The 21,708-nt window shown below is 37.8% G+C and overlaps 1 protein-coding gene, 1 long non-coding RNA gene and 1 pseudogene across 3 annotated transcripts; 1 reads left to right on the top strand and 2 right to left on the bottom strand.

The window, feature by feature from the left end:
* Positions 1–1,831: 1,831 nt before the first annotated feature.
* LOC139190194 (uncharacterized) lies at positions 1,832–2,741 on the bottom strand. The gene is made up of 3 exons (XR_011574262.1): positions 2,523–2,741; positions 2,341–2,438; positions 1,832–2,165 (listed from the first exon to the last, which is right to left on the bottom strand). It is a non-coding gene; the product is annotated as an uncharacterized lncRNA (long non-coding RNA).
* Positions 2,742–10,562: 7,821 nt separating this feature from the next.
* LOC103430801 (uncharacterized) lies at positions 10,563–19,384 on the top strand (annotated as a pseudogene). Its single transcript, XR_011573855.1, has 24 exons — positions 10,563–10,771; positions 11,112–11,242; positions 11,579–11,662; positions 11,881–11,934; positions 12,358–12,449; positions 12,553–12,656; positions 13,180–13,255; positions 13,970–14,429; positions 14,741–15,079; positions 15,235–15,441; positions 15,522–15,620; positions 15,702–15,774; positions 15,946–16,073; positions 16,217–16,511; positions 16,610–16,845; positions 16,925–17,049; positions 17,220–17,334; positions 17,441–17,496; positions 17,612–17,705; positions 17,797–17,983; positions 18,069–18,143; positions 18,236–18,339; positions 18,430–18,492; positions 18,970–19,384. The product of XR_011573855.1 is annotated as an uncharacterized protein (transcript).
* Positions 19,373–20,864, bottom strand: LOC103424003 (selT-like protein). The gene is made up of 4 exons (XM_008362070.4): positions 20,628–20,864; positions 20,335–20,408; positions 19,726–20,044; positions 19,373–19,624 (listed from the first exon to the last, which is right to left on the bottom strand). Exons 1-4 carry the CDS (start codon positions 20,817–20,819, stop codon positions 19,532–19,534), a joined length of 678 nt encoding a protein of 225 aa, XP_008360292.1. The 5' UTR covers positions 20,820–20,864; the 3' UTR covers positions 19,373–19,531.
* Between the last annotated feature and the right edge of the window lie 844 nt (positions 20,865–21,708).

The following is a 21,708-nucleotide window of genomic DNA, read 5'->3' as shown; positions in this document are numbered from 1 at the left end:
TAAAGTCCAGGCTAAGCAAATTCGATACAAGTCTACCCGCTACCTGATCATCAATGATCAACTCTATAAGCGAGGTTTTAGCCTGCCATACTTAAGGTGTCTTACGCCTGCCGAGGCGGAAATCGTCCTTCGGGAAATACATGAGGGAGTCTGTGGAGATCATGCTGGATCTCGGTCCCTAGCACACAAGACTTTTCGCCAAGGATATTACTGGCCAACACTCCACCAGGATGCCATCAAAGTATCCCGCTCATGTGACAAATGTCAACGATATGCGACTATTCCTCATTCCCCTCCAGAGCCTCTTACTCCTATGATCAGCCCTTGGCCCTTCGCCCAGTGGGGACTTGATTTGATCGGCCCAATGCCGGCAGGGAAGGGCAAAGTCTGTTACGCAGTCGTTGCAGTGGACTACTTCACAAAGTGGGCCGAAGTAGAACCATTGGCAACCATTACTGAGGCAAAGATAGAAGACTTCGTGTGGAAGAACATCCTTTGTAGATTCGGCATTCCCAATGCGATAGTCACTGACAATGGGCGACAGTTTGACAACAAGAAGTTCAGGTTGTTCTGCTCTAAGTTCAACATCAACTTATGCTTTGCCTCTCCAGCTCATCCCCAGTCTAATGGACAAGTTGAGGCCATCAACAAAATAATCAAGCGCACTTTGAAAACCAGCTTGGACAAAGCTAAAGGCTGTTGGCCAGAATTTGTACCCCAAGTTCTTTGGTCATATCGCACTTCATATCGGACTTCAACAGGAGAAACTCCATTCTCACTTGCCTTTGGCACAGAGGCGGTTGTCCCTATTGAGCTCGAGCAAGCAACATTCCGAGTCCAGAACTACATTCAAAGTGAAAATGACAAACAACTCACCCTCAACTTGGATTTAGTCAAGGAACACAGAAACCAAGCTCACTTGAGGAATGTCGCCTACAAGCAGCGCATCTCCAACTATTATGACTCTAGGGTCAAGCCTCGCTCTTTCAAAATAGGAGACTGGGTCTTAAAGAAAAGATTACTCTGCGACAGAGTCCCGAGTGAAGGCACACTTAGTCCAAACTGGGGTGGACCGTATGAAGTCATTGGCATCAGTCGCCCTGGCTCTTACACACTTAGAAGCTCCGATGGCAAGACCCTTGGCCATCCATGGAACACTGATCACTTGAAGTACTACTACAAATAGACTCACGATGTACAAGTGTTGAGCTATAGCCGTTCGGCATCCTATGTAATGAAGGCCATTTGGCAATGAATTCAATAAAGAGGTAATTTAGCCAACTCGGCCCTCACTCTTTTACATTCCTAGCAATGGAACACTCAAGTGTTGAAACCTCAAAGCAGATATATCCAACACGAAACAAAATCTAAGTATGTGTCGACAAGACTATACAAAGAAAGGAACAACCAAACAATGACTTATATCCAAACAATAGATCTATTCATACACAGCCAAAAAACTTCACCTACAAAGCTTCACCTACATAGCTTCACCCAGAAAGCTTCATCTACAAAGCTTCACCATCAAAGCTTCACCTCGAAAGCTTCATCTACAAAGCTTCACCATCAAAGCTTCACCTAGAAAGCTTCATCTACAAAGCTTCACCTACAAAGCTTCAACACCAAAGCTTCACCTACAAAGCTTCAACACAAAACCTTGCTCCAAATAAACAAATTTTGTTCACAAAACCCAAGATGCCCTTGAACTTGTACAAAAACACTTGGGTAAACATAAACATTTTTTGTTTTACACCCACAAGGGCCCAAAATTTTCCTTCTTATTTATTCACTTATATATGTTCCCAAACATATTATAATAGATCCAACAACAAGCCAAAGTCCCAAGTTTCATAATGGACAAAAGTACAAGCAATTCATCAATAATGAAGGTGCTACAAAAATTGGAATCTGCCCCAAAATAGAAATCCAACCCAAGAGACTTTTTCTCTCTCTCCCTCTTCCGCCTCCTTTCATCTATCAAATTTCTGCAACCTCTGCTCTTCTCCAATGGAGCTGAATTTTGGACACCCTATAGTTCTTGAGCATATGAACAACTTTCAAGAAGGAACCATTTCTGTTTGAGCGACGGAAATTAAAGTGTTGAAGCTCCAAACATGACAGTCGGATTCTTGCAGATTTCGAAGCTGCTGTGATGTTTCGAAGATCTGGAAATATTTAACCATTAGTTCATTCTGAATTTTTGATATGTTATGAAAGAGACGATGAGGAACAACTTCAATGAAGAAAGCATGCTGATCTGAACAATAGAAAATGGAGTTTCGAAGCTCACAACAAATCTGACGGGTTGACAGAAAAATAATAACCAGTCATTCATCATACCTGAATTTCTTGAGTTATACAGCTCCGAGGGATCTCAATTTTGGATATGTTGTAGTTCACAAGTTAAGGAACAACTTCGATGAAGAAAGTATGTTGATCTGAGCAAGAGAAAATGGAGTTTTTGAAGCTCACAACAAGTCTGACGCGTTGATATACAAATGACGAACAATCACTCATCATACCTGAATTTCTGGAGTTGTACTGCTCCGATGGATCTCCAATTCGGATATGTTGTAGTTCACGAGCTAAGGAACAACTTTCATGAAGATGGTTTTGCGATCTGAGCCACAGAAAATGGTGTTATATTGAAGAAAAGCTAAAGGAAGACTAAAGGAAAGCAAAAATGGTAAAGCAAAGCAAAAGAAAAGCTAAAGGAAGACAAAATCATGGCACATGATAATGAGTCATACCCTACCCCTCATTGGATTCGAATACACCCATCCTCCAAAATCATGACAAAGGCCACATTATAGATATCTGTACAAACATTCCAAATAAAAAGGGAGGGAGTAAAAAAAAAAAAAAAAAAAAAAAAAAAAAGGGCCTAGGCCTCCACTTCTTTGGGCCTAACACATCTTCATAACAAAAAACAATATATGAAGAAAGAGCCCTGGGTTACCACTTCGAAAAGAAACAAGTGAAGTTTTCCTACTCATGACATTGACTACTAGCTAGACACCTCATTCGTCAACTCCCTCGACTGGAGACTTGGGGGATTCCCGCCATATGCTATTAAGCCTCGGTACTCAAGAGTTTCGCGACTATTCATCAACTTGGATTTTTCAAGTCCCCAATCGAGAAGTTTTCCTTACTCGGGAAATTAAGGGAACACTACCTCAAACTACATGCTTCACTCACAAAGCTTCAACAATACAGGTTTCAACAAAAGCAAAAATTCAAAGAACTTTATGAAGAAGGCTTTGGTGTATTTAACACAATATGTTGAAATGAAGCAAAGCTTATTTATTAATATTTTCGATAAGCCACAAATATGTACATATACATGAGTCAAAATAAACAAACAAAAGGGAGCCTTCACAAAGGTTGCTTAGGGGAAGTCTCAGCAGTCGGTAGAGCCCCAGAAAGAGAAAGCACCGGAGGGTGGTTATCCGGAGCCTCAGTACTTGACAAAACCCCAGAAGGAGGAGGCATTGGAGGTTCATCATTTGAAGCTTCATTACCAGGTACAGCCCCAGAGGACGAAGGCAATAAATGCCTTTGGAACAAACCCACAAACCGCTGATGATCAAGTAAAACCTTACCATCAGATTCCTTCATCTGGTCAAGCTTCCTCTTCATGTTTGTAGCATAGTCATGGGCGAGCCGGTGCAACTGCTTATTCTCATGCTTGAGCCCTCTAATCTCCTGTTTGAGACTCATCACTTCAGCAGCCAATGATTCAACTTGGCAGGTTCTAGCAAATAGGCGTTGGGCCATATTAGACACAGAACCTGCACACTGAACACTAAGAGCCAGAGAGTCCTTAACAGCCAACTCATCAGACCGTTTGGAAAGTAGTCTGTTATCTTTGGGAGTGAGAAGGTTCCTGGCCACCACTGCAGCGGTCATATCATTCTTCATCACAGAATCCCCAACGGTAAGAGGACCAGTAGGGGATATGAATGATGGGCGCCATATGTTGTCTGGAGAAGGCGTGGCTGTCTCTTCTCCAAGGTTCAAGTCAAAACGACAGTCGGAGGGTCCAGACATTTTCAAATGTGTTGAAGAGGGAAGAGGTCAGACAAATCAAGATCTTAGAAGTGCAAGAAATGAGCTTCTACTGGTAGAGATTCAAGTGTGCTGTGGAACTTAATGCCAGCCTCTATAAAAATCTGCACTCGACGGAGCTTCAGAAATCGAAGAGGCGTTTGCTTTCTCAAAAGCTGGGCTGCTCAGAGACCACGAGGGCCGATCTCAGAAATCGAAGAAGCACCTGCTTTTTCAGCCTCGTCAGCACCTGTCACATGCACACTCAGCTTTGCGGAAATTACGGGCAATCTGTCGAAGATTTCTGGTGAAGTAGAAAGCACGTGAATCTCACTGTTCAATCACCGCTCTCCATATGCACCATCAACTCCTCGGGTACCACATATAACTTTGTCAAAGATCTCTAACAAAGTTTAGGCACGAGAATTTCGAAGTTCCAGCTACCCTACTATTACCCATAAGGGTAAAGGAACAGCACCACTGCTTGACAACTGGAAAGTCCCTATGTGTGTCGACCTCCGTGTTTTGCGGCAAGACAGGTTGGCAAGAACGTCCAACCTTTACTCACATTCGAGAAAAGACTCCCAACATAATTACTTTCTCAAAAACCGGAGTAGCACCGCTTTCCGAATCTCGAGAGTCAGATCCTCGACGGGATTGCTTGTTCGAAAACCGAAGAGGCACAACTCTCAGAACTTCGAGAGCCAGATTTCCTTAGATAAAGCTTGTCTGTAATCTTCACACGTAACATCAGCTTTCCAGATACCACATACCACTTTTTCAAAGTGCTCTGACAAAATTAAAACACATGAAGCTGGCAGCTCCCACTACATTGCTGTGACCAAGAAGGGTAAAGGAATAGCATTACTACTTGTTATTGGGAAATCCCTATATACATTGACCTCCCTCCTCAACGGACAGGCAAACCTGCAAAAATGCTCAACCCTTTCTCGCATTCGAAAAGGCACCCTCAACATAACCTCTCGAAATACTCAGCTTTATTTCCCCCCCGATAATACCTCAGCAAATAAGCCACACCAAGAACAAGAGTATCTCATATCATCAGGGTCGAAAGCAAGAGTATCCCATATCATGCTTTCTCCCTGTCTTTGTCTTTGTCCTTGTCCACACCTGCAGGACAAGGAGAAAGAGAGCAGTCAGTCGGAACCTGAAATCAAACCTCCAATTTGGAACTGACTGCCTGGAGCCTTTGCCTGGTTGCTTACTTAGCATTGCTCTCGAGTACTCATCCTCAACTGCTGTCAAGGTCACGAATTCCACCGGCAAATACCTCATGACAGTTGATCAGATATTGGCTCTTTACACTGAAGCTGCCAAGCGTGGATGAGTCACTATGAAGGAATGTTCTGAAGGACCATTTAAATGCAAAGGTTGCACACCACTTCTGCTATGCAAAAGATTGAAGCAGAAGGTTCAACGGTGAGCTGAAACAGATCACTACAGCACGACACCTTTCCATACCACATTCATTATTCCGTCAACAGCAAAAGTATCCCATATCATCAAGGTCGAACGTACTCTAGATTTGATGGACTTGTTTTGACCCTCAAATCTTTGAGTCGGCCTTATACTCTGAAGGGCACCAAAAAACCCTCCAGCACAGTTCAAGAATAAGCCTGTGGAAAGTTACTTCTTTAAAAGCAAAAGTATCTCATATCATCTCTTATCCATTTGCTTCTCCTTATCCTGGCAGTTGAATGAGAGACAAGGAGAAGGAGAACAATCAACCGGAAGCCGAAGTCAAACCTCTGATCCTGGGTTGCTTACTTGGAAGTTTGACTGCTTACCTTGTCTGTCACCTCTTTCGGCAGATCTCCTAGCTCGGCGACTTGGGGGACTCCTACTATAGGGTTTGTATCGCATTTGACCAAGCCCGAAACTACAAGTAAGCTTCAAGTGAAATTGATACATTACCTTGTGCATCTTCATCGGTTAAAGATACCACCCCTGGATGGAGGAAGCGTACTTCCAGAGAAGATGCCACATCTACCTATGAGAAAGATAAGGCAAGTGAAGACGATACCACACCTCGGTACTTAGAAGTTTCGTGATTACTCAGCGGCTTGGATCTTGCAAGTCCCCAACCGAGGAGCTTCCCTCACTCGGGAACTTAGGGGAGCATTGTTTGTACCATACTTGACTAATCCCGAAACTACCGAGCACCGGTCAACATTATACCGTCAAGGACCCAGAAGAGTTTCCCTTCAACCAGAAGGCCAATCACAATGCGACACGTGTCGACATCAGAAGCCAATCACAGCACGACACGTGTCAACATCAGAAGCCAATCACAACACGACATGTGTCAATATTAGAACAAAACTAGAAACTCTCTTCTATAAATAGGGATCATTCTCCCACAACAATCTCTAATGTCATTTTGTACTAAACTATTCACTAGAACTCACTAAACTAGAGCTTGAACCTATGTATTTGTGTAAACCCTTCACAATTAATGAGAACTCCTCTACTCCGTGGACGTAGCCAATCTGGGTGAACCACGTATATCCTGTGTTTGCTTCTCTGTCTCTATTCATTTACGTACTTATCCTCACTAGTGACCGAAGCAACCAAGCGAAGGTCACAAAACCTGACACTTTCTGTTGTACCAAAGTCTTCGCTGATTTTGTGCATCAACAATTTTAAATTTTATAGCCCTAAAAACTATAATAATTATACGTACAAAATAAATAGATTTAAATCTACTTAATAAATATATATATACCATTGAACTTGATGGGATACGAATTATAAGAAACTAATTTCAACGATCCAACCGTCAAACTTGTTTGTATATACTTCGAGATCGCATCATTAAAAAATCACAAAAAACAAACATTCAGATATCAAGTAACCGAACAAAACTTTTTGACGGTTATAAAACGAAAAATCACGATTTAACGGTTATTTTAACTCCGATTTTTATGATTTTTTACAGCTACACTCCTTGACCCTATATGAATACAATGAATGAATTCGATCTTCAATTTAAAATATTTACACTAGTGGATTTGTTGTTATACTTAATGAAAACATGAATAAACTCTTAAGTGTTAGTGAATCTATTGTTTTGATGGGATAAGCATTCTACGAAACTAGTTTCAACGATCCAACGATCCAACCGTCAAACATGTTTGTATATACTTCGATATCGCATATGCCAAAAATTGTAAAAAATAAACATTCAGAGATTAAGTAACCGAACAAAACTTTTCGACGGTTATAAAACGAAAAATCACGATTTAACGGTTATTTTAACTCCGATTTTGATGATTTTTTACAGCTATAGTCCTTGACCCTATATGAATACAATGAAAGAATTCGATCTTCAATTTTAAATATTTACATTAGTGGATACCACAAACTCTTATGTTATACTTAATGAAAGTATGAATAAACTCTTAAGTGTTAGTGAATCTATTGTTTGGATGGGATAAGCATTCTATGAAACTAGTTTCAACAATCCAACCGTCAAACATGTTTGTATATACTTCGAGATCGCATACGCCAAAATTGCAAAAAAACAAACATATAAAGATCAAGTAACGGGACAAAACCTTTCGATGGTTATAAAAACAAAAATCATGATTTAACGATTATTTTAACTCCGATTTTGATGATTTTTTTACAGTTACACTCCTTAACCCTATATGAATACAATGAATGAATTTGATCTTCAATTTAAAATATTTACACTAGTGGATTTGTTGTTATACTTAATGAAAGTATGAATAAACTCTTAAGTGTTAGTGAATCTATTGTTTTGATGAGATAGGTATTCTACGAAACTAGTTTCAACGATCCAACCGTCAAACATGTTTGTATATACTTCAAGATCGCATACGCTAAAAATTGTAAAAAATAAACATTCATAGATCAAGTAACGGGACAAAACTTTTCGACAGTTATAAAACGAAAAATCACGATTTAACGGTTATTTTAATTCCGATTTTGATGATTTTTTACGGCTACACTCCTTGACCCTATATGAATACAATGAATGAATTCAATCTCCAATTTAAAAAATTACACTAGTGGATACCACAAAATCTTATGTTATACTTAATGAAAGTATGAATAAACTATAATAATTATATATATTAATTTAACAATTTTATACCCCTAAAAACTAAAATAATTATATATATATATATATATATATATCAAATTATGTGTTTTAATGTTTTGAAGTAATATTTATGTGGCAAAGTGTGGTATGTGCAAATTTAAGAAAAAAAAATATTTTTCTTAACGGGTCATAACGGGTCGGGTCACTGTACCCAACGGGTAAAGTGACCCGACCTGTTAAGATAACAGGTGTGACACGACATGACCCGTTAAGATAACAGGTGTTACACGAAAACGACACGAACACGACAGACACGACCCGTTTGCCAGGCCTACCTGAGATTGTCAAATAATTTTGGCCTATTGTTTATTAACTTGAGAGCATTTTTGTCATTTTAGTCCTTATTTAATAGAATTTTCACAAAATGACCAAAATGATTTATGGTAGAGAAACTCAAGAACTCCTTTTATCGTTTTCAAATCTCAAATACCAAAATGAGAAGTTATGCCAGTCTCAAAGAACATTTTAGCTCAAAAGTCTTTTTTGAATGTGCATTACAAACTTTTGCCTCTTATTTTCTTTTTGAGATCTATTATTGGCACTTTAAAATTTAATTATGTACTTTTCGTAAGAGTATTTATCTTTCTAAATAAAATTTTTAAAGTGGCTTTTTAGCTAAAATGGTTTCTGAGATTTGCATAACATATAACTTTGGTCCCTAAGATTGAAAATCAATAGAAATTGTCCCTGAGATTGTCCAACATCCATTATGTTGGTTATTCCGTTAAAAAACTCCGTTAAGTGGTCCATGAGCTCACACCGGAAACTAGGATTTTTGGTCGAAAGTTTGGGCAATTTTCAAAACTTTGTACCTCAATTGTTTCTTAACCAAATTCGACTCATAATATATCAAAATGAAGATAGGAAATTGTAGAACAAGATTATACCTATTTGGAAACCCAATGGTTGTCGGAGATGGCCAGAAAATAGCCTGAAAGGTGATTGGTCCGCGGGAAAACTAGAAAACTCGTCAGAAACTGGGTAAACTTTAAATGTTCATAACTTCTTCAATACTCAACAAAATAAAGTGATTCAAAAACGAAAATCATACTTATTGATGAGAAAAAGAGAATGGTACATTTCTTGATGGCTAACTCGCTGTTGTTTGGCCAAAAAATGGCTCAAAAGTGGTTGTCTTGGTCTCGTCGAGTTAGCCACTTTCGAGCTATTTTCCTGCCAAACAACTGCAAGTTAGCCATCGAGAAAGGTACCATTCTCTTTTTCTCATCAAGAAGTATGATTTTCATTTTTGAATCACTCGATTTCGTTGAGTATTGAATAAGTTATGAACGTTTAAAGTTTACCCAGTTTCCAGCAAGTTTCCCATTTTTCCTGCGGACCAGTCACCTTTCAGGCTATTTTCCGGCCATCGCTGGCAACCATTAGGTTTCCAAATAGGTATATTCGTGTTCTACACTTCCCTATCTTCATTTTGATATATTATGGGTCGAATTTGATTAAGAAACGATTGAGTTATGAAGCTTTGAAAATTGCCCAAACTTCTAGCCAAAAATCCCAGTTTCCGGTATGAGCTCCGGGACCACTTGACGGAATTTTTTAACAGAATGACCAAAATAATTGATGGTGAACAATCTCAGGGACCATTTCTATTGATTTTCAATCTCATGGACCAAAGTTACGTGTTATGCAAATCTCAATGACCATTTTGGCTAAAAATCCTAATAAATATCTTGTTTTTAAAAGTTATTTATGTGTGTGTGTATATATATATTAAAAATATAATTGTAGGAATAAGGAGTGATTTCATTTTTAGGAGTCGAATAATGTCCCAAATGATTAGTACCTCGACACGACCCACTACCATCCCCACTTCAAAGTTTGCTCTAGAAGTGGGCACAATAACCCATCAATTGGTGATTCGAACTAGTGACCGATTTGGTTCAGTTCGGTTTCCTTTATAAAATTTGCTCTAACGAGAATAAGTTGTTGATACATGACAAGTTATGTTTTGTAAACATAAGCATAATCACTTTGCGTAAAATAAATGTGCTTCTTGTACGCAGTCGAGTGCTTTCTTGGAGATCAAATTAAATTACCAGTCAACTTAAAAAATTGGTTGTATGAAAAGATAAAAAAGAAGATGTTGCTAATGCTTTCTTTTGCTTTCAGTGACGCTTTTGGTGATGTCCACTTTCATCTACTTCATTTGTAATGGCTTTGTGTCAACCCAATGATGCAAAATGCAAGCACACATGCCCAAAACGACTCCGTTTTACCTTTGCTTCCTCGAAGGGACTGCCGACCGCGTACCGAATGTGAAATAATCGCAACCGCAGAGAATACAACCCCCATAAACAACGGCTAAGCACCTTTTTATTTATTTTTATTTATTTTTTTCATTTAATTTCAATTTTTGTCATTGACTGATTCGAAATTTTTACAGCTCTAATAAGAGTAGGAACGCCATCGGTATGATCACTGAAACAAACATAGAAAGTCTCCTCCGCTAGTCCAATCCAGCTGCTTTTGCAGAAAGCCAAAGATTTCAGCTGCAAATTCGAATTCGTGATGTTCGCCAAGCGGCTTTTGCAGAAAGCCATAAACAACTCTCAGGTAAAATCGTATTCCAAGAATTCGATCACTGCCACTTTTTTCTGTTATTTTTTTTTCGAATTTTTCAGTTTAGCTTCGTAATTTGCGTTTTTTTTATTAAAATTCCATTTCTTTTTTGTTGGGTTGGATTAAATTCCGATGCTTTATCTTGTTAGTATCCTGGAAAATTGGATATTGCATCAATGGATTATTTTTTATGATTTTTTTATTCATTTCTTTGTATTTTTATGCTCGAATACTTGGATTATATAAGTTTGGAGCCTCTTGGTATCGACATTTGGACTGATACTTGCCCCCTTTTTTTTAATTGGGATTTTGTATTGGAAATTGTTGGTTTCAGCATAATTTGCCACACGGGAGTTTGACGGCGGAAGACTTGGACCTACGAGTTGCAGTTCACTATGGCATCCCATCCACGGCGTCCATTCTTGCTTTCGACCCGATTCAGCGCCTTTTGGCCATTGGAACATTGTGAGTTAAAATGCACCTACTTTCTTCTTTCTTCGTTTTTGTTTATGCTGTTTTCGGTGTGTGAATTGATCGAAAACCAATCTACTTAGCATTGCGCACAGTCGTGTGGTTAATGAGGTATCTTGCTACTAAGCATTGCTTTTCCATATTTCTTGGAATTGCTATTCGTTTCTGTGGTACCAAAACGTTTGAATGGCAAAATACACATGTATATTTGGTGAAGCATGCTTGTAGATATTGCAATGAAGGCATGAGATTACGTACATCTATTTGGAGATATGATATCCCTGCATCACACAAATCACATTGTTGTTTTGATTCTTATTTGTTTGGTAGGGATGGGAGGATAAAAGTAATCGGTGGTGATGGTATCGAAGGACTCTTTATATCCCGAAGCAACTGCCTTACAAATACATTGAGGTATCTGTGTGCACCATTCATTCCCCTTGTTTAGTTACAAGGATAAAGTATCAATAGTAAAGTGTTTAGGGTGAAACATTTTTTTGAATGATATATTTATGTAACTTTTATGGTAAAACATTTTTTTTTCTTAATCCCAAACACATCCTTGAATATTATACTCTTGTCTTATTAGTTGTTGGGTCAGCAAACTAATTCTTCATACTGTATTTTGGCAGTTTCTACAAAACCAGGGTTATTTGGTGAGCATCTTGAATGATAATGATATTCAGGTATGGGTTCTTTATCAAGTCTGCAGTTTCCGTTGTGTGTGTCCAACTCAACTCCATCCGTGTGACACATGATGACTGCATTAAACTTCTACATCATATGCATCTTCCTTCAGTTATATTTAGGCAATTATCAACATCAGTGTCTTTATAATGTTAAGTATTCGGCATTTGGCATTAATGGTCACTTTTGGATTCAATAATTTTACCATCATAACAAAAATATACCCTATGAACACCTGAATAAGGGTGAACATCATAAGGAGGGAATACAGATAGATAGAAGCAGATAATAGTAGGCTGTTGACTTGGAAATTGCTGTTCATAATTCAGTGCCAGAATTTAAATTCTATGAAGTGCTTAAACATGAAACTATTGTTTATTTAAATTTTAAACAAGTGATCAATTACTTCTCAATTTTGGCAGGTTTGGAATCTTGAGAGCAGGTCCCTAGTTTATTGTCTAGAATGGGAAACAAATATAACCGCTTTTTCTGTAATCCATGGCTCCAGTTTAATGTACACTACTTTCCCAAAAAAAATGTTACAACTATTTTCAGGCAGCCACTGATTGGCTGGAGTGGCTCGGTTCATAACTTGTTTGCTGTATTAAAACTTACAGGTATGTTGGCGATGAGTATGCTCTAGTGGCTGTGATGAAGTATGATGCAGAGGAGGGAAAATTATTGCAATTGCCATATCATATTTCTGCAAATTCTTTAAGTGGTAATATATGCAGAATAGTTTCTTCAGTTTGCTGATTGATAACTGTAGCTTAAAATTTTATCATTTCTTTGCTTCTATAGTTAATGATTTTCCTAGTTAATGTTGCAATTCTCGTCACAGAAGAAGCTAAATATATAGATATAAGAGCTCCATCCATAGATGAGGGGTTTTTTTTTCTTTCAAAATAGAACGTTTCCCCAACATTTATCTGATCAGATATAGTTCATGTGAACCTAATTTTACCGAAGGATCCTATAATATTGTTAATGTTGACGCTATTTATATCTATGATTTGTGCCACAAAATTGTCTCTCTCTTCTCTGTTAGATCTGTTCTGAGAAGGCTTGGACTTTGGTTTCAGAAGTTGTAGGGTACAATGTGAAAGATTGTTCTGATATTTATATCTTCCATGAAGAATTGTATGATTAAATTTCTTTTCATGGTGACATCAACATCAATATGTGTAATTTTTATTTGCTTATGTAATAACCTAATGCAACCGGTCTTTTTCTCTATTCTACAGAAGCTGCTGAGTTTCCATTTCCAACTGATCAACCTATAGTTGGAATTCTTCCCCAACCCTGTTCGTCTGGAAATAGGCAAGTTATAAACTTGAAGTTTCTCTTTTTGCATATCTGCTTTTAGTGTGGAACAAGAATGGTCCTAATTTATTATTGTTTTCTTGTCCCTTCCAGTATTATAACTTTGCAGGAATTGTTAATATATCAGTTAATCATCGCTAACCCATGTTTACTTGTGCTTTGATATTCATTCCTTTCTTCGATTTGGGATCACCCACCATGTATTGATTGAAATTTAGCAGCTAAAAGACTACTTTTTTTTGTTTTGGTAAAGGCTAAAAGACTACTTTCTTTTTCTCTTAGAGTGGCTTAACATGAAGTAATAAATTACCCACAATTACTCTCACCAATAAAGAGTAGAGTGTCATATTTTCACCATAAGGAGAACACAAATTTAACTTTCCCTATAGTCATGAAGGATGCCACAAAACTTGGACATGGTGGAAGATTAGATAAGACGGTTCAGTTAGGAGTTTGGACTGATGGCACAATAAATGAGGGCTATATCACTTTGGCTCCATGCCGTTCTTGAGTCTCTAAATAAAGTCCATTGCTATCCCGTTAATGAATCCAATTGTTTGCTCCATTTAGTGTGTTATGTTTCTGTTTTTCTGATAGCATGAGATTTTTTATTGAGGTTACATTGTCTTGTTCAAGGCTAAGTAAAAATGATGAGGAACAGTATAGTTTATGTATTAAATTCACTGAATATGAAGGTTTTTCTTTTGGCAGAGTATTGATCGCATATCAAAACGGGGTGGTTGTTCTTTGGGATGTATCTGAAGCTAAAATAGTTTATATTGGAGGTGGTAAGGATCTCCAACTAAAAGATGGAATTGTTAAATCTACAAATGAAATCGATGTAGATTGTCCAGAAGATACATTGGAACATCAACTGGGAGACAAAGAGATAAGTGCTCTTTGTTGGGCATCTTTGAATGGGTCCATTCTGGCTGTGGGATACATAGATGGAGACATTTTATTCTGGAACACGTCATCTCCTCCTTCCGTCAAGGGTCAAAAAGCATTATCGCCATCTAATAATGTTGTGAAGTTACGATTATCATCAGCTGAAAGGAGACTTCCTGTCATAGTTTTACAGTGGTCCACAGATTATAAATCCCATAATGGTTGTGATGGCCAACTATTTATCTATGGCGGCGACGAAATCGGATCAGAAGAAGTTTTGACGGTGTGCTGTCTATTTGTAGTTGTTTGACATTTCATTTATGCTTTTAGTTGGATAGCAGTAGTTACTGAAAAGTTCCGTGGCTTTTTCGGAAAAATGGTTAATATATATCAAAATTAGATCACTTTTTGAAAACAGTATAACATGCTCAGAAATAGTAAGGACTTCATTTTAAAGAGATAAAAGGATTCCCTTTTTGAAAACAGTATAACATGGCTAGAAACAATGCACTTTTTGTACAACAATTGAATTGGTGTTTTTCTTGTTTATTTACTGCCACGAGATAGGAGCTGACAAAATTCTCCATGTTTCAGGTTTTAACTCTTGAATGGTCACCTGGAATGGGGAATTTAAGATGTGTTGGTCGTACAGACCTTACCCTTACTGGCTCTTTTGCAGACATGATTTTGTTACAAAGTTCTGGGACAACTGGGGGTAATCACAAAGCTGATGTTTTTGTATTAACCAACCCTGGGCAACTGCATCTTTATGATTATGCTACCCTCTCTGCCTTAATGTCCCAGAAAGAAAGGAATCCATCTGTATCTGCTTTGGACTTTCCGGTGGTGATACCTACAACTAATCCAACAATGACCGATGCCAAACTTATTAGGGTACCCACTGGGGAGAACTTATTGAAAGCTATGTCAGAGGTATTGTACTTCATCCATGTATGAGTGGATATATCTTATATTTTTCCCGTTTCTATATTGGAGGTATTGGATGTTTATTTTATATATGAGTCGCTTTGACATCTTCGCTTTATTGTTTCTACATCACATAATTATTTACTTTTCGTATATCGTAGATGTCCTCAGTTGGGAACCTTGGCTCAGCACAAACCCAATCAGCTGGTACAAAATGGCCCTTGACTGGGGGTGTTCCCAGTCAACTGTCTATTTCTGAGAATAATGGTATTGAGAGACTGTACCTAGCAGGATATTCAGATGGATCTGTTCGGATATGGAATGCCACATATCCACTCTTATCTTGTATCTGCCTTGTAGAAAGTGAGGTTAGAGTTCATCACTTAAACCTAATAAACTTTGTCTTTGTAAGGGAGACGTGCATCGCGTGATACCTTACAACTGGCAGGTGCAAGGTATAGAAGTTGCTGGTTCAAGTGCTCCCGTAACACGACTGGATTTCTGCGCCTTCACTTTAAATCTGGCTGTTGGCAATGAATGTGGTCTGGTCAGATATCTTTCTCTTTTGGATACCATCTTTCACTTCTAACTTTTACTGTGCTGATCGTCTTTATGCTAGTGTGTATAGGTTCGAATTTATAACGTGAAAGGCTGTTCAGATGGGGTAAAGTTCATCTTTGTCACAGAAACCAAATATGAAGGTAGGTTTTTCAAGTGTCAATCTCCTTGACTTTATAAAAAGGTTGCTGTCTTTCTTCCCTATACAGTCCATCAGATGCAAAATCATCAGATCGTACTGTTGAATTTATTGTGAGTAGTTTTTCTGGAACATTTGTTTATGAAGCTAACAATTTTATAAACTTTTTTATCAGTTCACGAATCGCCTCAAGCAAAAGGACCGCGATGCAGAGCTGTATTTAGTCTTACAAATTCCCCAGTTCAAGCGCTTCAGTTTGTAAAGCATGGAGGTAAACTTGCTGTGGGATTTGAGTGTGGTCATGTAAGTATTACTTTTCTATATCTGAATTTATAACACGTGTTCATTGTTTGTTGTTGTTCATTGTTTTCAATAGTTGAATATTGACCCATAATTTTAAGCTGTTATATTTAGAAGGACTTATCAATTTAATGCATCCATTTCAGGTCGCAGTGCTGGACGCAAGTTCCTTTTCTGTATTGTTCTATATCAAAGATGCATCTTTCTCTAGCTCCCCAGTCATTTCAATGATTTGGAAAGAACTTACAAATTCTCAAGGCCTCCTGAAGAGCCCAAAGGTCTCTGGAACAAAGTCGACAGTTAGCCCTGTAGAAGAAGTAATATTCATCTTAACCAAGGATGCAAATATACATGTAATTGATGGAAACACCGGTAACCTGATCATCCCTCAGCCATGGCACTTGAAAAAGGAGTCAATTGCAATTTCAATGTATGTTATAGGCAAGTACAGATTATCATCTAGCGGATATAAAATACTTATAGTTTTCTTTTTCACTTAATAGTTAGAGAGTTCTAAGCATTTCTTTCTGGTACTCCAGATGGCAGATTATCTGCCTCTAAAGTATCCAATGATAACCCGCCTACAGAGGCCGCCAAGGATTCAACCAAAAATGACCCTGTGCCAGGAAGTCTTTCAGTTGTTATAAATTCACCTGACACTGACGATGACAACTATTCAGAAAATACATACTCTGAAGAGAGATTGTTGAATTCATTCATTTTGCTTTGTTGTGTGGATTCACTGCACTTGTACTCGACAAAATCTGTGATTCAGGTGCCTCTTGCCTTCTTTACTTTTTTTTTTGCTATTTCATTTATTCCGAAAGTATGCTGAGACAGTTTCCTCTTGTTAGGGAAACAATAAACCCATCCGAAAAAAGAAACATACAAGACCTTGCATTTGGACTGCAACTTTTAAGAAAGTTGAAAAGGTTTCAGGATTGGCTTTGCTGTTTCAGACTGGAGAAATTGAGATCAGGTAAAGTTTCTCTTCCATTCTTTTCCCCAATCTATCAATGTTTCTAGTGTGGATTGAAAATGTAATGATAGCATATCAAGCTACCACAACTGCTTGTTTATTGATTGACGCTGTAGATATATGTGCATTATTGATTGTCTGATGGGTTGTTCTTACTTGTTCGTGGGCAGATCTATTCCTGATTTAGAATTGGTGAAAGAAAGCTCCTTGCTGTCAATTCTAAGGTGGAATTGCAAGGCAAACATGGATAAAACAATGAGTTCCGATGATGCACATATTACGCTGGTATTGTTGCCTTGAAGTTATCAAGAATGTTGGATTTGCACTTAATCTCATGAAAGATAGCATGTTAATTCATTAATGTAAGACTCTGTGCTGTGAATTTTTATAGGCAAATGGGTATGAATCGGCATTCATCTCTATGTTAGCTATTGAGAATGATTTCAGGTACTTTTTATATTCATTTACCTAGAGCGCTGTGAGGGGAATATGATAGTTGAGCATTACGGATTGGTCATGAACTTTCTGTTAGATATTTCAGATTTTTTTGATCTGTTTGTAGGATTCCAGAGTCTTTGCCCTGTCTCCATGATACAGTTGTTGCAGCTGCTGCAGACGCTGCACTCAGTGTCTCTGTGAATCAGAAGAAAAAACAGGTTTGTGGAAAACCAAAATGTAGTTGCATTAGGTTTAAGTTTTGGCGTAGAAGGGATTATTTTTCACTTATAAGGTGTCATTTGGAAACAGGGTACTGCATCTGGGATTTTAGGTGGTATTGTCAAGGGCTTTAAGGGAGGAAAAATGGTCCAGAGTGGAGATCCTGCAGCAGTTCTTAAATCAACTTTCGATCGTTTAGAGGGCACATTTTCAAAGTCCCAACTGTCAGAACCATCCCCGCCTGTAGACCATCAAGAAGTTGTGGAGCTTAATATAGGTTTTGTGCTATCCTATCTCCACGTATTCGTCCTTTCTGCATCTCTCCTTGTTGATTGTTAACTCAGTTCATGATTTTAATATAGATGACATTGAAATTGATGAACCTCTATATGTCGCATCTACTTCGTCACCACATGATGTCAAAGATAAAAAGAGAGGTAAACCTTTTATAATATTCGACCTGTGTTTTTATTTTTCTGTAAAAAAATAGTAAATGCAATAACAGTGTCATTTAATTGTTGTGCTGTAGAAGGGGAATCAGAAAGGGAAAAGTTATTTGAAGGTGGTACTGGCGATACAAAGCCCAGAGTTAGAACGGCCGAAGAAATTAGAGCTAAATATAGAAAGGCTGAGGTATATTCACATGATGATGATAGTTTGGGTGATAGAGAACTTACTCTATAAATTAATTGTCTTCTCTGATCTGGTAAGAACTCATTTCAGGGTGCTTCATCTGCGGCTTCTCAAGCGCGAAATAAGCTCATGGAAAGGCAAGAAAAACTTGAGGTAGGATATCTACTATGTTAGTTCACAAAAGAGTTTTCTCGATTTGCTTTATAAAAAGAAGATATCAATGAACTTCTATGAAATGGTTTCACGGGATTCAGTCAATTGAAGGAGCTTACTGCTGCTCATTTTATCTTTTGTTAAGTGGAGAATGTTGTGAAAAAAGTCATTGGGCGGGTTTACAAACTATTACCTTCGGATATACGATTTGCTTGTAAACTAATTTTAGCAGAAACCTCACAAACTATTTTTTTCTTGATTTCTTTGCGTTTCTTTTTGTGGGTCCAAAAACGAGTTCATATGTTTATTGATAAAAGATTGCTATCATGATCCAAGCCAATTACATGAACAATATTTCATTTCTAATCTAAGTTTGTTCTTCTAGGTTGCACACCTTCAACTAGCAAATGTTAAAATGACTCTTAAACTTACTAGTTTCCTTTTCTCTGTCTAATCCCCGAATTAAACTTTTATCAGAAAATCAGCCGGCGTACTGAAGATCTGCAGAATGGGGCTGAAGACTTCGCATCACTGGCAAACGAGCTTGTGAAGACATTGGAAGCTCGAAAATGGTGGCAAATTTGAAAAAAAAAAAAAAAGGTTCAGATTTATGACATTAGATTTGAATATCCCTGTCCTGGTGTGAGAATCCTTCTGCAATACCCGAAAGGCGATGTCATTCAGTTAAGAAAACCACCTGCAGTGTGATCAGGAAGATATCCAAGAGGTCGTTCTTGTTCTACAATGCATAGAATTGCCACCTCATGTCCTTGTAATCCTTGATACAAAGTAATTTATCTTGCTAGGCTTGAGAAACATCGCCGGACGCATTTTTCTTTGCATTCATAATTGTACCAAAATATTAAGAAGAAAAAGAAAATGTTATGAACAACTGTGGTTATTCTTTAGTGTGGCAATTCATACATGTTAATATCTTATGGAAAGCGTACAAACAGCACGGCAAGCTTGTGTCCATATCAAACCAAAAATCGGGTTATGTCGATCATGTAGAGGTAAAAACGTCACCTACCGAAAGGCACTAAGGCCAGACCCCTCCTCCAAGCTTCTTTCCGACGAGATCCCTCAACTCAGTTTCACTGGGGAACCTCTGCTCCTTCAGCTTCGAGAAGACCTACGTCCGACAAGATTCAAAAACGATGAGCAGCTAGCAGAGACAGAAATGGAGAAATTTCGACATATAACTCGATCAAGAAGAATAGGGTAGAGTTATACCAATTCACCATTACAATACACTTCAAACGCTCCTGTGCTTTGAAGGAAGGATTGGATGAAGTTTCCCAAAAGCCAAGTGCTTGCCATACTGCCAAACCTATTTGCTTGCAGGGTCTGGTACCAAGGAGGTGGCGTCGTTATCCCCAGCCTTGAGAAAACATGTTTTCCGGCCATTATAGTCCCGATGATTCCTACTTGAACAACCGGTACCAGTTTGCTCAGCAGGCGTCTTGGAAGGGGAGGGTGGTGGTTTGCCAGTATTACATCGATCCCGGGAAATGATGTTACCAGCATGTTTTTCAATGTTATTGCAGTTCCTCTGCCACAGACATGTAAATACATGTAGGTTTAAGAATCCAAACATAAGATTATCTAACTCGGAACTGGGATAAGGATCTTAAATACATTATTAAATTTGAGAATTGTTATTAACGCTCCAAAACAATTGCCATGCACTTTTCCGAAAGCAATTTCTCCTTATATTTTTACGAAAGAGAAGAGCATGATCACGTTTTTAGAGAGCTAATATAACTTAAAAAAAGCATTTTTAAAAAAAATTATAATCAAAGAGATTGGGAACATGTCATATAGAAAATGATGTATAGGAACCTGTAAGAACAAGATGTACAGAAATCAATATTGATGGTGCTTCCAATGCCAACTCCCCCAAAGCCATTAGATTTCTGCAGTTGAACAAACAAATTAGAATTTCAGCATATAACGATCATCTATCACTGTATATAATGAATAGTCCAACTATCGAACAAACGTTCGCTCTATATGTTATCAATACATTTTAAACGATATCAATACAATATCTATGTGTGTAAAAGAACAAACGTCTCACACAGAGAGTTTTTGTGTAACGCATGCATGTAAACATTGGAAATGAATAGTCAGACCTGGTGGGTGGGGAATTTGAGGGGCTCTTGGAGAAGCTGTTCTAGCTGGGGGTCTGCTTGGTGAGGATCATCGGCATCAAGAAGAGGATAATGAGTGGTAGTTTTGGGAGGTTTGGGCGTGAAAATGTTAAAAATATCAGTGCAGAACAGGAAGATCGATAACCCTACCAGAACTAACAGAGCTCGATCCATTGGAGAAGAAAGTGATCATCTTTTAATGGAGGATATAGTTGATTTTTATGATTTACAAAAATGTGAAACTAATTATTTCCAAGGCCTAGGATTTACACGTGCCTTGTATTAGAAGCATGCAGATTTGTAGGATCTTCTTCTCCATGCTGAGACCAACTAGGGTTTTGGGCCAATCAAAAGCATGAGTGTACAGAAAAGTTTCGTAAGTTTGTTTATCCTTTCAAGTTAGCTAGAATAGTGTAGTCTTCTTTTTACAGGAGTTGAATTATTTAACGATACTAATTTAGTATAGATTATAATTTGTATTAAAAAAATAGTAGAACAGAAGGCATGGAGGGGATACATGGATGCTTATAGCTATAAATTTTGAACTTTGATTTCACCTCAAAACCCTCATTGATTCGTAGGGGCGCCAATATTATGATACTAGGGTTCATATGTATGAGCATGGAGATACATGAATGCGCAATAATGAATCTATTGTTTGTAGATGACATGAGAGTGAAACCCTTTTCAATACTTGTTAAAGTCATCACTTAATGTTTGAGACCTAATGAATGTCCAATTATTAGGAATGTTTTCAAAAGTTGGAACCAATTTGGAATTACCCTTTAAAGTTGGATAGTTATCCGTATTTGACCAAAAAAAACATATTGTTATAATTGAATATATGAGAGAGTTCGAAACTATTATATTAATTTTAAGGAAGTGGGAGTTTTGAAAATAATAGGAAGCATCGTTGGTAAATTTTTTGGTCGAAAAGCATTATTGGTACTATGTAATATATCAACATGACTAGCGTGCGATAATTTTATCTATATTATGTCCCAAGAATAAAAGAATGTCAAATATGAGTGTTTTATGATTAACATTTGAAAAAATTTCAACC

This window comes from Malus domestica, chromosome 12, assembly GCF_042453785.1.
Source record: "Malus domestica chromosome 12, GDT2T_hap1".
Lineage (NCBI taxonomy): Eukaryota > Viridiplantae > Streptophyta > Magnoliopsida > Rosales > Rosaceae > Malus > Malus domestica.
The sequence above is the reverse complement of the archived record's forward strand: the minus strand, read 5'-3'. Positions and strand labels throughout refer to the sequence as shown.

Bases quoted from the DNA above. Each gene is read 5' to 3' on its own strand.
- LOC103424003 (XM_008362070.4), bottom strand. From the start codon at position 20,819: ATGGATCGAGCTCTGTTAGTTCTGGTAGGGTTATCGATCTTCCTGTTC. The intron at 20,045-20,334 runs GTTCCTATACAT...TGTCTGTGGCAG, and splicing joins TGTACATCTTGTTCTTACAG to AGGAACTGCAATAACATTGA. The intron at 19,625-19,725 runs GTATAACTCTAC...TGTCGGACGTAG, and splicing joins TGTATTGTAATGGTGAATTG to GTCTTCTCGAAGCTGAAGGA.